Source organism: Mandrillus leucophaeus, unplaced genomic scaffold (genome assembly GCF_000951045.1).
Source record: "Mandrillus leucophaeus isolate KB7577 unplaced genomic scaffold, Mleu.le_1.0 Scaffold108, whole genome shotgun sequence".
Taxonomy (NCBI): domain Eukaryota; kingdom Metazoa; phylum Chordata; class Mammalia; order Primates; family Cercopithecidae; genus Mandrillus; species Mandrillus leucophaeus.
In genome coordinates this window covers 2,866,770-2,883,364 of record NW_012098987.1, presented here as the reverse complement: position 1 = coordinate 2,883,364, position 16,595 = coordinate 2,866,770, and the positions used below count along the sequence as shown (strand labels likewise).

At 34.3% G+C, this 16,595-nt stretch overlaps 1 protein-coding gene across 1 annotated transcript in view; it reads right to left on the bottom strand.

The window, feature by feature from the left end:
- Window positions 1-16,595, bottom strand: part of UNC13C (unc-13 homolog C (C. elegans)) — a 690,296-nt gene that overhangs the window by 541,418 nt on the left and 132,283 nt on the right. Inside the window, exons 2-3 of the mRNA XM_011986478.1 lie at window positions 5,613-5,635; window positions 4,968-5,032 (exon numbers count right to left, since the gene is read on the bottom strand). Of these exons, the coding sequence (XP_011841868.1) occupies window positions 4,968-5,032; window positions 5,613-5,635 (88 nt within the window). The remainder of the gene's footprint in view (window positions 1-4,967; window positions 5,033-5,612; window positions 5,636-16,595) is intronic.

Here is a 16,595-nt window from a genome sequence, read left to right as displayed (position 1 = left end):
AATTTCCAACCCTAGTAGAAGGCAAAGGGGAAGAAAGTCATATCTTACACGGCAGCAGGAGACAGAGAGCCGGGAGCAGGGGGAATTGCCAAACACTTTTAAAGCCTCAGATCTCATGAGAACTTCCTAGCATGAGAATAGCCTGGGGAAAACTGACCCCCATGATCCAATAACCTCCCACCAGGTCCCTCCTTGACATATGGGGATTACAATTTCAGATGAGATTTAGGTGACAGAGCCAAGCCATAAGCCAAACACAAAGAGTGACCTGTCACCATGATTAAAACACTGTGTTATGTGGGGGTTGTCATTTTCTTAATATTCCGCAAACCTGGTTCAGAGCATGCAGGGATGGTGATGTAGGGTAAACCACTGACTCACAAGAAAATTCAGTGGAAACAGCCCATGTTTAGGCTTAGGAGATTTTCTGACCCTTGAAAAATAGGAAAGTTATCTGAGGGAATAGGGAAGAATCAAATTGGTGGACTTGATAGGAAGAACTGAAATAAAATGTTCTCAGCTATGAGAGAGAAGACTGCTGTGATGAGAAAAGTTAAGTGAAGAGTCCCTGGAGCGTAGGAACAACTTTATCTTCTATGCTAAGTGGAAGATTTTAGACCCTGGCTAAACATGGAAGTCAAGACTATGAAAGAGGAAGAGGGTGTGAGGATAGTATGTAATCTCAACTTTATAGAGAAACAAAAAACCAATGTCAGTACTGTGACAGAAAATTAAAAATATGTTAAACCAGCTTTATTCATATGTTGAACAACCTAGCTGACATTGGGTTCTACAACAGAAACAAAAATTGGTATTTTAATTAAGGTAAATTTAAGAAAAACACTGGAATTGTATAGGAGTTTCGATGAAGATTAGCTTGTTCACATTTACCAAGATAGTTGTTCCTGGTGATAATTGTCCTTCCTTTTAACAGTGTCTCTTCATTTTTGTCTGTCTGCATTATTTCACTTCTGTAACCACTGCCTCTTTCCTGAAAAGGTTCAATCATTCTGGTTGAGGTTGGACAGAAGTCACCCGCCTAGATCAGAACCATGGACAGAGGAATTTCACATAGGCTAAAGGAACTTAGTGCCATGAGAACCATAATGCAGAGAAGAATTTGAATGACTAGTGAAGAAAGAAAATACAGATGATAACATCCTCCCCAAATTGTTTTTCCCTAATCCCACCACTGTTTTATAGACTTGCCCAAATTGTGGTGCATGCAAGTCTGGTACTTCGAGAATAGACAAACACCAACACACACACACACACACACACACAGACAGACACACCTTGCAATGCTTCTTATAATTCAACCAGTGGAGCTCTAACTACAAATGTCAAAGGAAAGGGAAACTTAAGTCATATACAATGAAAGCACCAAAGGAGTGTTATTCTAATTAAAATCTTGTTTCACATTTGGAGAAGGTACTCATGTGACTCTGTTCACTATCATTGAGTAAAAGTAGTTTCATCAAATTGATGCTGTGTAACCATGGGCATGTATCACTCAGATACCCCTTAGAGAGAATCTGCTGACAGCAGGATAGTTGGGTAAGAGCCTCCAGCTGCCACACCTGCAGTATCCACTGCAGCATTCACCCCGAGGCTACACCCTCCCCGAGCTGCTCCCAACCAATGGCTAAACTTGGTGGAGATAATAGACCTGGCCACTTGTACCCAATGAAAGACTCCACTAGTAAGCAAACTTTTCTCTCCATTTGTCTGAATGACTTTCTTTTATCCTCAGTATAGTCAATTTCAGGCTTTTCATACCCAATTCTCCTTCCTACTCCATATACTTTCGCAAACGTAAGAACTGTGTCATGGTCCAACGGCTCTTCTCACCTACTTCTGCTATCTCTCCATTTTATCTCTGAGACATTTCTGCCCAATAAACCTCTTGTACTTTTCACATTGAGTTGCTGTGTGCTTTGTGTATGACTCCTTGCTGACACAGATGACAAAAGTTAACAAAATCTTATAAAACCACTCAAGGGTATAAATGTTAAATTCATTGATTTCACCAAAACATGTGTCCTTCCCACTTTCTCTTGCCCCTTTTATTTTTCTGTCACCTCTTCTCTCTCCCTCTTCCAGTTTTTCCCCAGAGCCTGTCTGAACTTTTATCATCACAGATAGGAAAAACAGAATGAAATTTACCATGTCTTTTCTGCCAACACTTATAGGAAATGTACAGACAGCTAAGCAGAAATCAGAAAGCAGAATTATTAATTTCATTATCTGGTTTCAGTGTATATAGCTTATTAATTTGTTTTACTGTGTATAGATTATTCTTTCATTGACACTTGAGTAAACTAAGGAAAGGATGAATGTGGTCTGGCTCTGAACTGATTGGGGATGGCAAAGGTAGAAAAGTGAAGAATTTAGCAGCATTGTAATAGAAAAGTAATGACTCCATATTTTGAAATTCTGCCCTAGTCATAGTTTTTTAGGACGATAGAAGTTGTGATATTTAAATCGTATTTCATTTTATTTTAAAAATATATTTAAAATATTTATAGAAAAATTAAAATAAGCACATCTTTCTGAAAGAGCCTGTGATTGAAGGCTCATATGTAAATGTATCCTTCCGGTTCTTTAAAATAAGCATTCAGGCAATGATAAATTGTCTTGATGACTGAAAGCTATCACCCCCTTCCCATACTATCACAGTTCCAAAATCTCTTAGAAAGTCGTTGAAAGAGGCATTTTCAGAAAATGTAACAGTGTGGAAAGATCTATTCGAAATGTAAAGAGAAACTATTTTAGCCAGACATTTATACTGCATGTGCTTAACAAAAGCATGGATGTAGATTAACTCTCGTTCTGACAAGGATTAAGTCCATATTTAGACAGAGTTAGCAAATCAAACTTTTACAAAGTGATAGATGCTGTAGGTGAGGAGGAGGTGCAGAATCTATAACATCATAAACTCAGATAAACCTCCAGGTGCGTGACACTATGTACCAACATTTTTCATAATTAAATTAGAATTCAACTTAATTATTTCCTAAGACAAACATTTTATTTAGTTGTCAGATTATTATTGCTGGTAAACCTAAAGACGCAGTATTCGTGGTGTTGTAGTAGAGACAGTAGTTTATTTACTACCTTAATTTCTTTGAATAATTCATAGTGATCTTTTACCACAACTGGTTTTATAACTTATTTAAATTACTTTAACATTAGAATATGAATGAGAGCAATTCTTCACATGTTTATTTCAAGGACATTGAAGTTAAAGATGTAACAGAAATAACATCTTAATCACTTCTATTTGGAAAAATCAAAATAAAAATGATACATATATATTAATTTGTAGGAGTTTTAAATTTAACACTTTAAATCTTACAAATATTTTATTTGAAATAAGTAGGAGCATGTGGATGTATTTAACAATAAAATTATTTTGAAAAACTGAGTGTATTATAAAACAGAACTGTGAAATTTTTGCTTAGATAAAAAAACTAAAACATGGCTCTAAATTTTGCTTCTATTTATACTGTACATCAGTGTATTCAAATTTCAGCATAAAACATCTAATATACATATATATGTATATAGATTTAAATTATTGGCCAGGGACGGTGGCTCATGCATGTAATCCCAGCACTTTGGGAGGCCAAGGTGGGTGGATCACCTGAGCTCAGGAGTTCAAGACCAGCCTGAATAACATGACAAAACCTCGTCTCAATTAAAAAAAAAATCTATATAGACAGATATATAATCAATTATATAGATATGTCTATATATTCATATATAAAGAAGTATATATGAATATAAAAACTGTGTATAAGCATTGATCCACAAATTACACTTTTAAAATCTATTATATTTACCGTAGTATCTACAATTATGTCATAATTTACAATTATGAATTCAAAATAATTTTGAAAACCCACCAACAGAAGAATAAAACATGTTGTATGAATGTTTTCAAATATTTGCACCACTTCAAAATAATAAAGTAGATAATTTTGCAAGGCATTTGTTATTAAATGGAAAAAAAGAGAACAGCAAGCTGCAGAGGCAATGAGGCATTTCAATTGAGATTATAGGCTCTGGAATTAGATTAACTGAGCTTGAATACTGATTTTGCCACTCGCTAGCTGTCTTAAGGAAACATTTCATAAGTGCTTTGTGGATTGGTTTCCTCATTTTTAAAATGAGAGTCAAAATAGTACTTACCTCTTATGGCCATTGTAAAGATTAAGTGAGTCATTATGTATAGAACAATTATAACAGCATAGATACGAAGTCAGCATTAAATTCATGCTTATTTATTTACACGGAGTGGACTGTTTTATGTTAAAATGCAAAAAATATCACCATGCAAAACTACTTATTTTATATCAACATAGATATGTATTGCAAACATGCAGCAAAATGCCTATGAACATTCATGCCACACTGATGCCAGTGTGTAACTTTTACCATTAAAGACGAGACTGCTTGAATGTTTTACACAGAAAATAAATTTCATACATGATTTTTGTGATTACATTTTAAATACTTTGATACTTATGTTAAATGTAATACTATGCAACTGTGAAAAAGAATAGTATAGATTACATTCATTGAGTTATTGATATGAAAAAGTTCATGCACATATATAATTATGAAAACAAGCAAATGGAAAGAGAGCATTAATTGTATCAATATGAATTCAATCATGTAAAAGTATGTGGTTGTATTTGGGTATGTCATGTTAATGTTAACAGTTAAACTGGTTAGGTGATTTTGACACATATATATATAATTATACACATATTCGTATTTTTAGAATCATTTTAGAGTTAACTTTTTTTAAGAAAACACTGTAATGTTGACTTTATTGTGAAATAAAGTAACAATGAGCCTAGTTAATCATGCAGCATCCTGCATTCAAAGCATATAAGTTGAGAGCACAGCCAAGGGCCATTGATGAATGGAATAAATTACAAAGATATGAAGATACTTACCCACCACACACCTGGAGTGCAGAGAATTTGCAAGCATCCAAATCATTGCCGCTTACTATTCGAGCCTTAAATGAAGAGTGAGAGAAAAACAAAACAAACAGGCTTTTAGCATACCACAGTTTTACGTACATGAGATCGGGACACAGGTCAACTGCACTACACACGTAACACCTAGTATGACAGATGCTAAGCAGGGTCAGCTCCAAGTCAAAGCTGCTATGTTTTTATGAGTACACGTTTTGAAATTAGCTGTCAGCATTTAAACAAATGCACTGGCAGAGTCCAGGAAAATATGTCATATTCCAAATGCTGTTTGCCCTTAAAACTTGATATGTGCAATAAAGATCATGAATCAGTCAGAAAGGTCATGTTTAGCCAGACTGAAGAAAAGATGCTGTGTTTGACCGTAGCAGACCCCTAGGTTGGCAAGTATAGCTAAGGTAAGCGCAACTGGCAAGGTGTGACCTCTCCATAAATGCAACATTATCAGGGGCACACTTAAAGGACAACCAAATAATGGAAAGCTGGGATAACATGCACATTTCAAAACTAAAACAGAGGAATCAAACAGGTCTAATATGTCACAAACAAACATGTACAAAAGACAAGATCCCTCAGGAGGGAAGAATAAGTATGATTTAAAACCTTTTCATCCACAGAACTGCTATCTGAAAGAGAATCAGGAAAAGAAGGGATAAATGTTAGATGGAGTACTTTTCAAGAAATCGTTCAAACACATACATGAACAGAGTGTTAATATGTTACATTGTTTAAAATTATAAACAAACAGTTTCAAGGTTGAGCACCAAGGGAACAAAGATAGTGGGTTCTCATAATTTAAAGAGCGGGGAAATGTAATAGAATGCTTGAAAAGTATAAAAATGATTACAGGATTTAATGAAAGACAATGTGTCATATTAAGAAAAGAACACAGTTGAAGAATCAGAAGTCCTGGGCTCCAATTGAAGCTCTGCCACTTACTAGACACATTGGGTAAGCTACCAAACTCTTTGGAGTCAACAGCCTAGATCCAACTCTGAAATACGATCACCAATACTTTGACTAATTGACTTGCAATATTATTGATAGAATCAATTGAGATCAATATTTGAGAAAGTAAACCTCAGATGACTATGTAGATTAAAATTGTTTTATTAAGAGATTATTTATTTATGGCTTCTCATCTCATAGAGTTTACGAGCTAAAAGATTAAGTTGAGTCCATCTTACAAATAAGAAAACTGATGCCTAAAGAGGTTAAGTGACTTGATTAAGATCACAAAGCTAGTAAATGGCAGAAGAGAGACACAAATCCAGGGCTCCTGATCTCCCATCTGGTGCTTTTTACATCTAATGTTTCAGATGAGCTGAACAAAACAGTGAAGGGGGCTTGGTCTATAGCCTTCAGCTGCAATTTAAGATAAATCATAGGGCCAACATTTTCCAGGTCCAACTGCTCACGGGTCCAAGGAGATGGAGAATGGACTACTGCGTCATCATTTTTTAAACACATGTTTAAATTTGCCTGGTCATAGGATATGGTCTATCATTACCTCACATAGTACTATTGCTCTGAAACTCATTAATTCATCTTTGCTTATTAGCATAAAACTGGAGAAACTTCTCTATGGATACAAGTTGGCAAAATGCTAGAGTTGGAGTGACCCTGGAGCTTATTTAGTTCAAACTCCTTCTTTATATAAATGAGCACTGGAAAGATTAAAATTTGTCCAAGGTCATGTAGCTCAATGATGACCCTTACTGATGAAAATCTGAAATGCATTACTTTTCTTGACTCATTAAGTATAGACTGCTTAACTATCATAAGTAAATATTTTGGTGCAGATTTTACAGTATCTCAGGGTTGTATCTTCAAATGCAAAATAGGGTAAAATGTATTGTAAAGTAATAAAAGACAAATTTATGGCCATAATCATTTTAAAATACTATATAAAATAAAGGAAATAACATTTAGCATTATTGCAGAAGAATAATATACTATATTCAAGAAAATTGTACCCGAAATATTATTTAAAATACTGGAATGACCGGCCAGGCGCGGTGGCTCACGCCTGTAATCCTAACACTTTGGGAGGCTGAGGTGGGCGGATCACGAGGTCAGGAGATGGAGACCATCCTGGCTAACACGGTGACACTCCGTCTCTACTAAAAATACAAAAAATTAGCCGGGCGTGGTGGTGGGTGCCTGTAATCCCAGCTCCTCGGGAGGCTGAGGCAGGAGAATGGCATGAACCCGGGAGGCGGAGCTTGCAGTGAGCCGAGATTGGCCACTGCACTCCAGCCTGGGTGACAGAGCGAGACTCCGTCTCAGAAAATAAATAAATAAATACATAAATAAATATAATGGAATGACTAATATGATATATCAACTGGCCAGAAAATACATATCTTAATTTTCATAGGGAGCAAAAGTAATTTGATAAAAAATCAAAACCTTCTAGTCATTCAAAACCTCCTTAAAATAGGATTGTAATGGGTCTTCTTTAAGTTTAATATGTTAAAAAAAGTCTTACTATTACAGTCAGCAATTTATGTCTGAAATAGTAGCATTTCCATCATCATTAAAAGCAAACAAAATTGTCCAAAAGCATCATTTTCATTTATTTCTGAAAATTCCGGCCAATATATTAAAACTAATGAAAATAAACTATGTAAATATTAGAAGCCAAAATAGAAAGTTGTTTTTACAAGAATTATAATTTTATATCTAGTAATCAAAACATACAAAATCACATGGAAAACTATTAATCAAAAGAGTCAACAGAGTAACTATATAGTCAATCGTAAGCAAAATAATAATGTTATTTCCTATATACTAGCAACTAGTTTGGAAAACAATGAAATAAGATCTGATTTCAAATATGCAATATTTTGAATGAGTACTTTGTATTCATTATCTCCCGTTGATATCTGTCTTCCATCTCAACCATCCTACTAAATAAAGGTAATCTTAACAAGGTCATCAATTACTTTTCAGCCATCAAATCTGGTAATACATCGATTCTTTCAATGTTTCATTCATTCATTGAACACATATTTATTGCCAGTGAACACTTTTTTGTTCACTTTGACTGCTTTCTTGTCTCCCTGCTGTATTCTTCCCTGAAATCTTTCTAAAAAAGATAAAATTATGTCACTCTCCTTCTTAAAACCCACCAATGACACAGTGCCCTCAAGAAAGAACATAAAATCCATGTGAAATGCAGTCTCATCACTCATTATATCTCATTCACATAGTAAACTTCAGTCACAATTACATTCTTGAAGTTCCGTTTCTGTGCCATGTTCTTTGAAATCTATGTGCCTTTGCATTGCTGTTTCCTGTCTGTGAAACAACTGTTCTCCATCCTCATCGAGTTAACTGCCTGTCATGCCCCAAACTCAGCTGAAGCACAACCCCTCTTCTAGAAACTTGTGACAGTTCTCCCTGCTGTCGTCCTGTGTTCAATATTGTGCACTGTGCATTCCTCTTTGCTAATCTTCATCCTTTGCCAGTTTCCTTATCTACAATCCTTTCAGAATTTGAGATCCTTGATGGTAGTCTGTTTTTTAATCTCTTTCTTTTTTCTTTTTTAACTTTTACCACATTCCTGAAATATAGAAGATGACCAATAACCATTTCTTAAATATTGGAATGGACAATTTCAATAAGCTACACCACTTCATGGAATATCTAAAAATCTGAATAAAGGAAAATACTATTTCATTTTTCTATATAGTGATGAAGAATTATAATCTAACAGATTTGCAGATTTGACAGTCAAAATCCTAATAGCAGATTGCTGTAACTTGAAATTTTACCAATTTTAAGTGTAACTAGACTAATAAACAAGTAAAAATACCTAAGATTTTGTAAAAGAAGCATTATAAGATAAATCTATAAAAATATTAATAATTTGTAACAGCTAAAACAGTATAGTCCTGGCAAAATAATAGATTAAAAGTGAAACACAAAATATAATTAAGAAACCCTTATACTCAAGAACTTAATGACTAAGAAAACATTTTTTATTAAAGACAAAGAGAAGCACTAGTCAGTAAATGGTGCTTAGACAATAGGTTAAGTATCTATAATATTCATTTGTATCCTCATCTCATACATATGCCACCAAGTTCCACATGCATTAAATATTTAAATATAGAATAATTAAAGGAAGAAAGACAAGTAAAAAGAGAAAGGAATATTTAATAAACCTATTGAATGAGATTTTTAAATTTAGACTTAATAGATAATTGACAAGATGCAACGATGGTAAATATGCATACAAATTATCTATTTTACTAAAACAACAACTAATGATTACAAAATTAACAAAGATTAAAGATATTGATTTTAATAATATTAAAATAATTTCCAAGGCTGTTGAGAATATTATTAATCAAACACTATCATGTGTAGTTGATGAGCATGAAAATTGTAATAATATAAGTTTTTTAAAAAACTTCCAAAACATGTCTATCAATAGGCTGTTTTGACAGGAAAATTCCAGTTTTGGAAACTGGTGATAAGGAAATTATTTTTGTTATGGGTTGAATTGTGTTCCACCTCTCCCAATTTAAATGTTCAAGTCCTACCGTCCAGTACTTCACAATATGGCCTTGTTTAAAAATAGAATCACTGCAGATGGAACTAGTTAAAACAGGTCATAATAGAGTAGGGTGGACTCACAATCCAATACAACTGGTGTTCTTATAAAAAGGGGAAATTTGGGCCAGACGTGGTAGCTCACACCTGTAATCCCAGCACTTTGGGAGGGTGAGGCGGGCAGATCATGAGGTCAAGAGTTTGAGACCAGCCTGGCTGACATGGTGAAAACCTGTCTCTACTAAAAATACAAAAATTAGCTGGGCGTAGTGGTGCATGCCTGTAATCCCAGCTATTTGGGAGGCTGAGGCATGAGAATCGCTTGAGCCTGGGAGGCAGAGGTTGCAGTGAAACGAGATTGCGCCACTGTACTCCAGCCTGGTGACAGAGCAAGACTCCGTCTCAAAAAAAAAAAAATAATAATAAGGGGGAAATCTGGAGATAGATGCACACACAATAAAGATTAGTGATGCTTCCACAAGCCAAGCAACTCTCAGAAACTTGGGGAGAGTTCGCAACAGATTCTCCCCTAGTTCCTTCAGAGGGAGTATGGCCCTGCCAACACCTTGATAGTTGACATCCACCTCCAGAACTCTGAGAAAAAATTTCTGCTATTCTAAGTCACTCAATTTTTGATATTATGTTATGGCAACCCTCGCAAACATATAATTTAAATACTAAAAAGTGTTAAGATTGGCACTGTTTCATTATTTACTACAAAAAAATTGGAAAAGCATACATGATTAAATATAGAACTATGGGTTGAAAATTATGTTCTATGACTTCGATGCACTAACCTGTGACCATTAAAATCAATGCATTTAGAGACTAAATAAAAATATAGAAAATGTTTCTGATGTACAAAATAAAAATTAGGAAGTAACCTCATGTTTGAGGTTACTTGAGGTTATAAGGTGACTATGTAAAAACAAAAAGTTATATATAGAAAAAGACTTGAAAAGAATATCACCATAATGTTATTAATCTTCAGTAATAGGTTAATATATTCATTCATATTCTCTTAAATTTTCCAACATTCTGTTATTTAATAATCATATTGCTTAAAATATTTTAAAATGGCACAACATTCTACCCCACAGCAACAGAATATGTATTCCTGTAGAGTCCATTGTGGAAAAGTCTTCAAGCCACAAAACACATCTTAACAAATTTAAACATTGAAATCATATCAAGTGTCTCTTCTGACCACAATATTGGAAGTAGAAATCAATAACAGGAAGAATTTTAGAACATCCACAAATATGTGGAAATAAAACAACACACTCCTGAAGAACCAATGGGTCAAAGGTGAAATAAATAAATATTTAGAGACAAACGAAAATAGAAACACAATATACCAAAACTTCTGGGATATAGCAAAAGCACTTCTAAGAGGGATACAGTAATAAATAACCACATTTAAAAAAAGGTCTCAAATAAACAACCTAATTTTTTACTTCACGGAACTAGATAAAAAACAAAACAAACTAAGCCCAAAGTCAGCAGAACTAAGGAAATAATAAAGATTACAGAAGGAATAAATGAAATAGAGACTACAATGACAATGGAAAAGATAGATGAAACTAAGAGGGGTTTTTTTTGGAAAATATAAACAAAATTGTCAAACTCTTAGCTGGACTCACAAGGAAAATAAGGGAAATGGATCAAATAAATAAAATTAAAATGGAGGAGCAACATTACAACTGGCAGCACAAAACTACAAAGGATCTTAAGAGACTGCTAAGAATAATTACATGCCATCAAATTGAATAACCTGGAAGAAATGGATAAATTACTAGAACACACAACCTACCGATACTGAATCATAAAGAAAGAGAAAATCTGAGCAGACCAATAATGAATAACAATATGGAAGTAGTCATCAATTATCTCTCAACAAAGAAAATCCCATTACAAGATAGCTTCATTGTGTACCAAGATTTAACACCAATATTTCTCAAACTCTTCCAAAAAACTGAAGAGGAGATAATACGTACGCCTCATTTTACAGGCCAGCATCACTCACACCAAAGCCAGACAAGGATTCTACAAGAAAATTACAGGCCACTATTCCTGATGAACATAGATGCAAAAAGTCTTCAACAAAATGCTAGCAAACCAAATGCAATGGCACAGTAAAAGGATCATACACCATGATCAAATGAAATTTATCCCTGGGATGCAAGGATGTTTCAATGAATGCAAATCAATAAATGTCACACATGGCTGGGTGCAGTGGCTCATGCCTGTAATCAAAACACTTTGGGAGGCCCAAGTGGGCAGATCACTAGAGCCCAGGAGTTCAAGACTAGCCTGGACAAGACTAGCTGGGGCAAGACACCATCTGTACTAAAAATACAAAAATTAGCTAAGCATAATGGTGTACACCTCTACTCCCAGCTACTGGGGAGGCTGAGATGGGAGGACTGATTGAGAATATTGAGGTTGCAGTGAGCCTATTGTGCCACTGCACTCCCAGGTGACAGAGTGAGACCCTGTCTTAAAGTTAAAAAAAAAAAAGTGATACACCAAAATAAAAGAATGAAGGATGAAAGTTATGTAATGATCTGAATAGATGCAGAAAAAGCTCTTGACAAAATTTAACATCATTTCATGATAAAAACTCTCAGCAAATTAGGTATAGAGGAAATGTACCAGTATATAATAAAAGCCATATACAATAAGCCCATAGCTAACATCATACTCAACAGTGAAAAGCTGAAAGATTTTCCCCTAAGATCAGAAACAAGACAAGGGCTCCCACTCTCATCACTTCTATCCAGCATAGTACTAGAAGTTCTCACTGGAGAAATAAGGCAAGAAAAAATAAATAAAAGGCTTCCAAATAAAAAAATGAAGAAGTAAATTGTTTCTGTTTACAGCTGACAATATCTAATATATGGAAAACCCTAAAGACTCCACCAAAAAACTTAAAACTAATAAACAAATTTAAAGTGTCATGATAAAAAAAATCTATACACTAATATAACAAACTATTTGAAAAAAGAATATTAAAACGGTGGGCAACAAGGCAAAACCAGTCTCTACAAACAATCAAAAAAAAATTGCATGGCATGGTGGCACATGCATATAGTCCCAGCTACTCAGGAGATTGATTTGGGAGGATCACCTGAGCCTGGGAAGTCAAGGCTGCAGTTAGCAGTGATTACACCACTGCATTCCAGCTTGCTTTGCTGACAGAGTGAGACCCCATCTTAAAGAAGAAATTTTAAAAATTAACATTTACAATATCAAAATGTTAAATACTTAGATATAAATTTAATGAAGAAGGTGAAAGATCTGTACAATGGAAACTATAAGACTACACTGAAACTATAAGACGTTGATGAAATAATTGAAGAAAACACAAATAAATGGAAAGATGTTCAGTGAGTGCCTGCCCATGGAAAAACTGATATTCCTAAAATGCTTGCATTTTAAATGACCTACAGATTCAAAGGAATCTCTACCAAAATTCCAATGGCCCTTTTCAAAGGCTTTCAGAGTCAAAGGAATCTCTACCAGAATTCCATAGAATTCCAACGGCTTTTTTTTTTTTTTTAACAGAAACAGAAAAAAAAAAAAATCTAAAATTTATATGGAACCATAAAAAAGCCCCGAATAGCCAAAGCAATCTTGAGAGAAAAGAACAAAGCTGGGGGCATGATTTCAAGCTATATTACAAGGCTATAATAATCGAAACAATATGGTACCAGAATAAAAATTGACACATAGACAGAAAAGAGCTCAGAAATAAAACCACAGACATATGACAAACTAATATTTGATGAAGGTGCCAAGAATACACAGTGGGGAAAGGACTGTCTCTTCAATAAATGTTATTGGAAAAATCAGATATCCACATATAAGAGAATACAATTGGACCCTTATTTTATACCATATAAATATTAACTTGGAATGGATTCTTAAATGTAGGATGTGAACCTATAAAGCTCCAAGACAAAAGTTTAAGGAAAATTGACCATTGGCAACATATTGGCCATGATAGCAATAATTTCTTTGGATATGACACTGAAAATGCAGGCAACAAAATAAAACATAAACAGGTTTATCAAATTAACAAGCTTATGCACAGCAAAGGAAACAATCGGCAAAATGAAAAGGAAACCTATGAAATGGGAGAAAATATTTGCAAACCATATGTCTGATAAAGGGTCAATATCCAAAATATATAAGAAACTCACAGAACTCGATAGCAAAATTACAAACACCTTGATTAATAAATTGGCGAGGGGTCTAAACAGACATTTTTTCAAAAAAGACATTAATGGCTAATAAACATTTTAAAAGGTACTCAATATCATTAACTAGCAGAGAAATGCAAATCAAAACCACAATGAGATATCACCTCACACCTGTTAGAATGGTTATAATTAAAACACAAGAGATAATATGTTGGTAATGGTGTAGACAAAAAGGAACTCTTGTACATTGATGGTGGAAATATAAATTGGGACAGCCATTAAGTAAAGCAGTGTGGAGGTTCCTCAAAAACATAACAATAGAACAACCATAATAATCCAGCAATCTCACTTATAGGCATAAATTTAAATAAAATGAGATTAGCATGTTGAAGAGATATCTGCACTGCCATATTCATTGCAGAATTATTCACCATAGCCAAGGTATTAAAAACAACCTATTTGCCAGCAGATAAAGATAATGTTATGTGTATATATGTGTATACACACACACACACACACACACACACACAGATGATTATTCAGCCATTAAAAAGAAAAAAATCTCCTGCCATTCATGACAAGATTGATTAATCTAGAGGACATATACTGGGTGAAATAAGGCAGAAAAAGAAAGACAAGTATTATTTCACTTATAAGTAAAATCTCAAAAAAAAAAAAAAAAAAAAAAAAGGCTGAACTCCTAAAAGTGGAGAATAGAACAGTGGTTGCCAGGGCTGGGGGTGTGGAAAATGAGTTTTTGGTCAAAGTGTACAAACTTTTAGTTATAAGATGAATAAATTCTGGGGATCTAATACACAGCATGACAGCTATAGCCCATAATACTGCATTGTTTTCTTGAAATGTGTTCATATAGTACATAAGTGTCCTTACCCCCCGCCCCTCCACACACACACAACTCAGTATAGTGATGGATATATTAGTTACTTTTATTGTGGTAATAATTTCACAATGCATATGGATATCAAATCATTATGTTTTAACACCTTGAAATATCTAATTTATTTGTCAACTATGCCTTAATAAAACTGGAGAAAGAATAAAATGTAAAATGTATACAATAGGCAAAAATCTTGGCTATTACTCAAGGGGCAGTATAATATATATATAAAACATATATACTTATGTAGATAATCCTATATGTATATACAGATACTGTCTGTATAGATAGATACAGTAAATACACATACACACACAGTCTTTGTTCACTGATAAATTGCCTTTTATTCTCCATACAGTTGTTCTGCTTAGCAAAATTGTGGTAAAATGTCTGTAATTACATGCTGTGTACTCCCTATAATGCTGCTCCCAATGTTCCTAGTCTTAGAAGGCACATATCATCTCACAACAGGTTCATTTTGCAGCTCAGCAATTTAATGTCGTTAATGCGGGACCACAGTACATCCATCTACTTTATAGTGAAACCACCCCTATAAATGGGATTAAAGGAAGGTTGCAGTGGCTATACAATTTTAATGTCTTCAAACTCCACAAACAATTTAAAATAAAAAAATTGATAAAATATTTACTCAGCGAACAGCACTATTCTCTTCAACCATGCTGCATGGTGACCTGTAAAACCAAAATTCTCAGTATGTAGAAATATAAATAATATGTGTGTGTCTCTTGTGTGAGCATCCCTAAGAAGTAAATCTGAATGTAATCTAAGGAAATATGTCATCTCCCTAACCCTCAGTTTTCCTTCATATATAAGTACAATAAGAATATTTGATCAGCATCTATCTAAACATTGTAGCTCTAAATTCTGTGATATCTTTTGGCATGTGTAGTAAATTGTCACTAAAACAAGGAATGTTTATTCACCAGTTACCACCAAAAATAAATATTCATAATACCTAATGCCTACATTTAAGATTAAGATGGATAAATATAGTCAATTTACAGTCTTCTAAGATAAAAGTAAAAATGTATTTTCTCCCTTGATGTTTTACCTCTATTGTAACACACTTTTTGAAGGAAATTTGAACAGAAGAGATATCCAAGTTTGTATGTAAATTGAGTTCCATCCTATCTGGTTTAGGAATTCCCTTAAATATCTTTGCTCTGAAGTTCTTCAATGATAACACAGTATAAATTTCCCACTGGTGATAATATAATTCGTTATCTTCTTTGGAAATCGTTTGCTGTATTTGTCACCATATTAAAAGAGATATGACTTTGAAACACATGTAGTATGCCTGAAAGTCATCACATGGGACCCGAAAACAGTGCAAAGAAAAATCATTAATGAATCAGAGGGTTGCTGAGCTGTCATGAGCCTTCACAGAGTACCTACTGTATGCTAGATAGCCTGCAAATAACTTTATCTTTCCTTTTATTGAATTCCTTAAACTGTCTTGTGAATTATTAATAATGAGCACAGGCTTCCAGGTCAGAGGAAGTACCTGTGGATGGTGCATATTTCAGACGTACTTCTGGATGCAACTGGGTGAGGGCTGAGAGATTAATGCTGATTTAACTCATATCTCACATACCATTGATCACTCATTTACGGCCTCAGGGTCATCTAAAAAACCTGAATTTCAATGACAGTTCAATATCATAGGGATGTTAAAGATATGAACAAAGTGATATGGGAGCACAGAGAAGACAGCCCCTCTTCAGCCATGGAGAACACTGTGGTTGGGAATGACTCATCAGGGAGAGGAGTGGGTTTTGTCGATGTGTGAAGGTATTCTTAATTAATGTGCAAAAATCACAAGCATTCTTATACACCAGTAACAGACAAACAGAGAGCCAAATCATGAATGAACTTCCATTCACAATTGCTTCAAAGAGA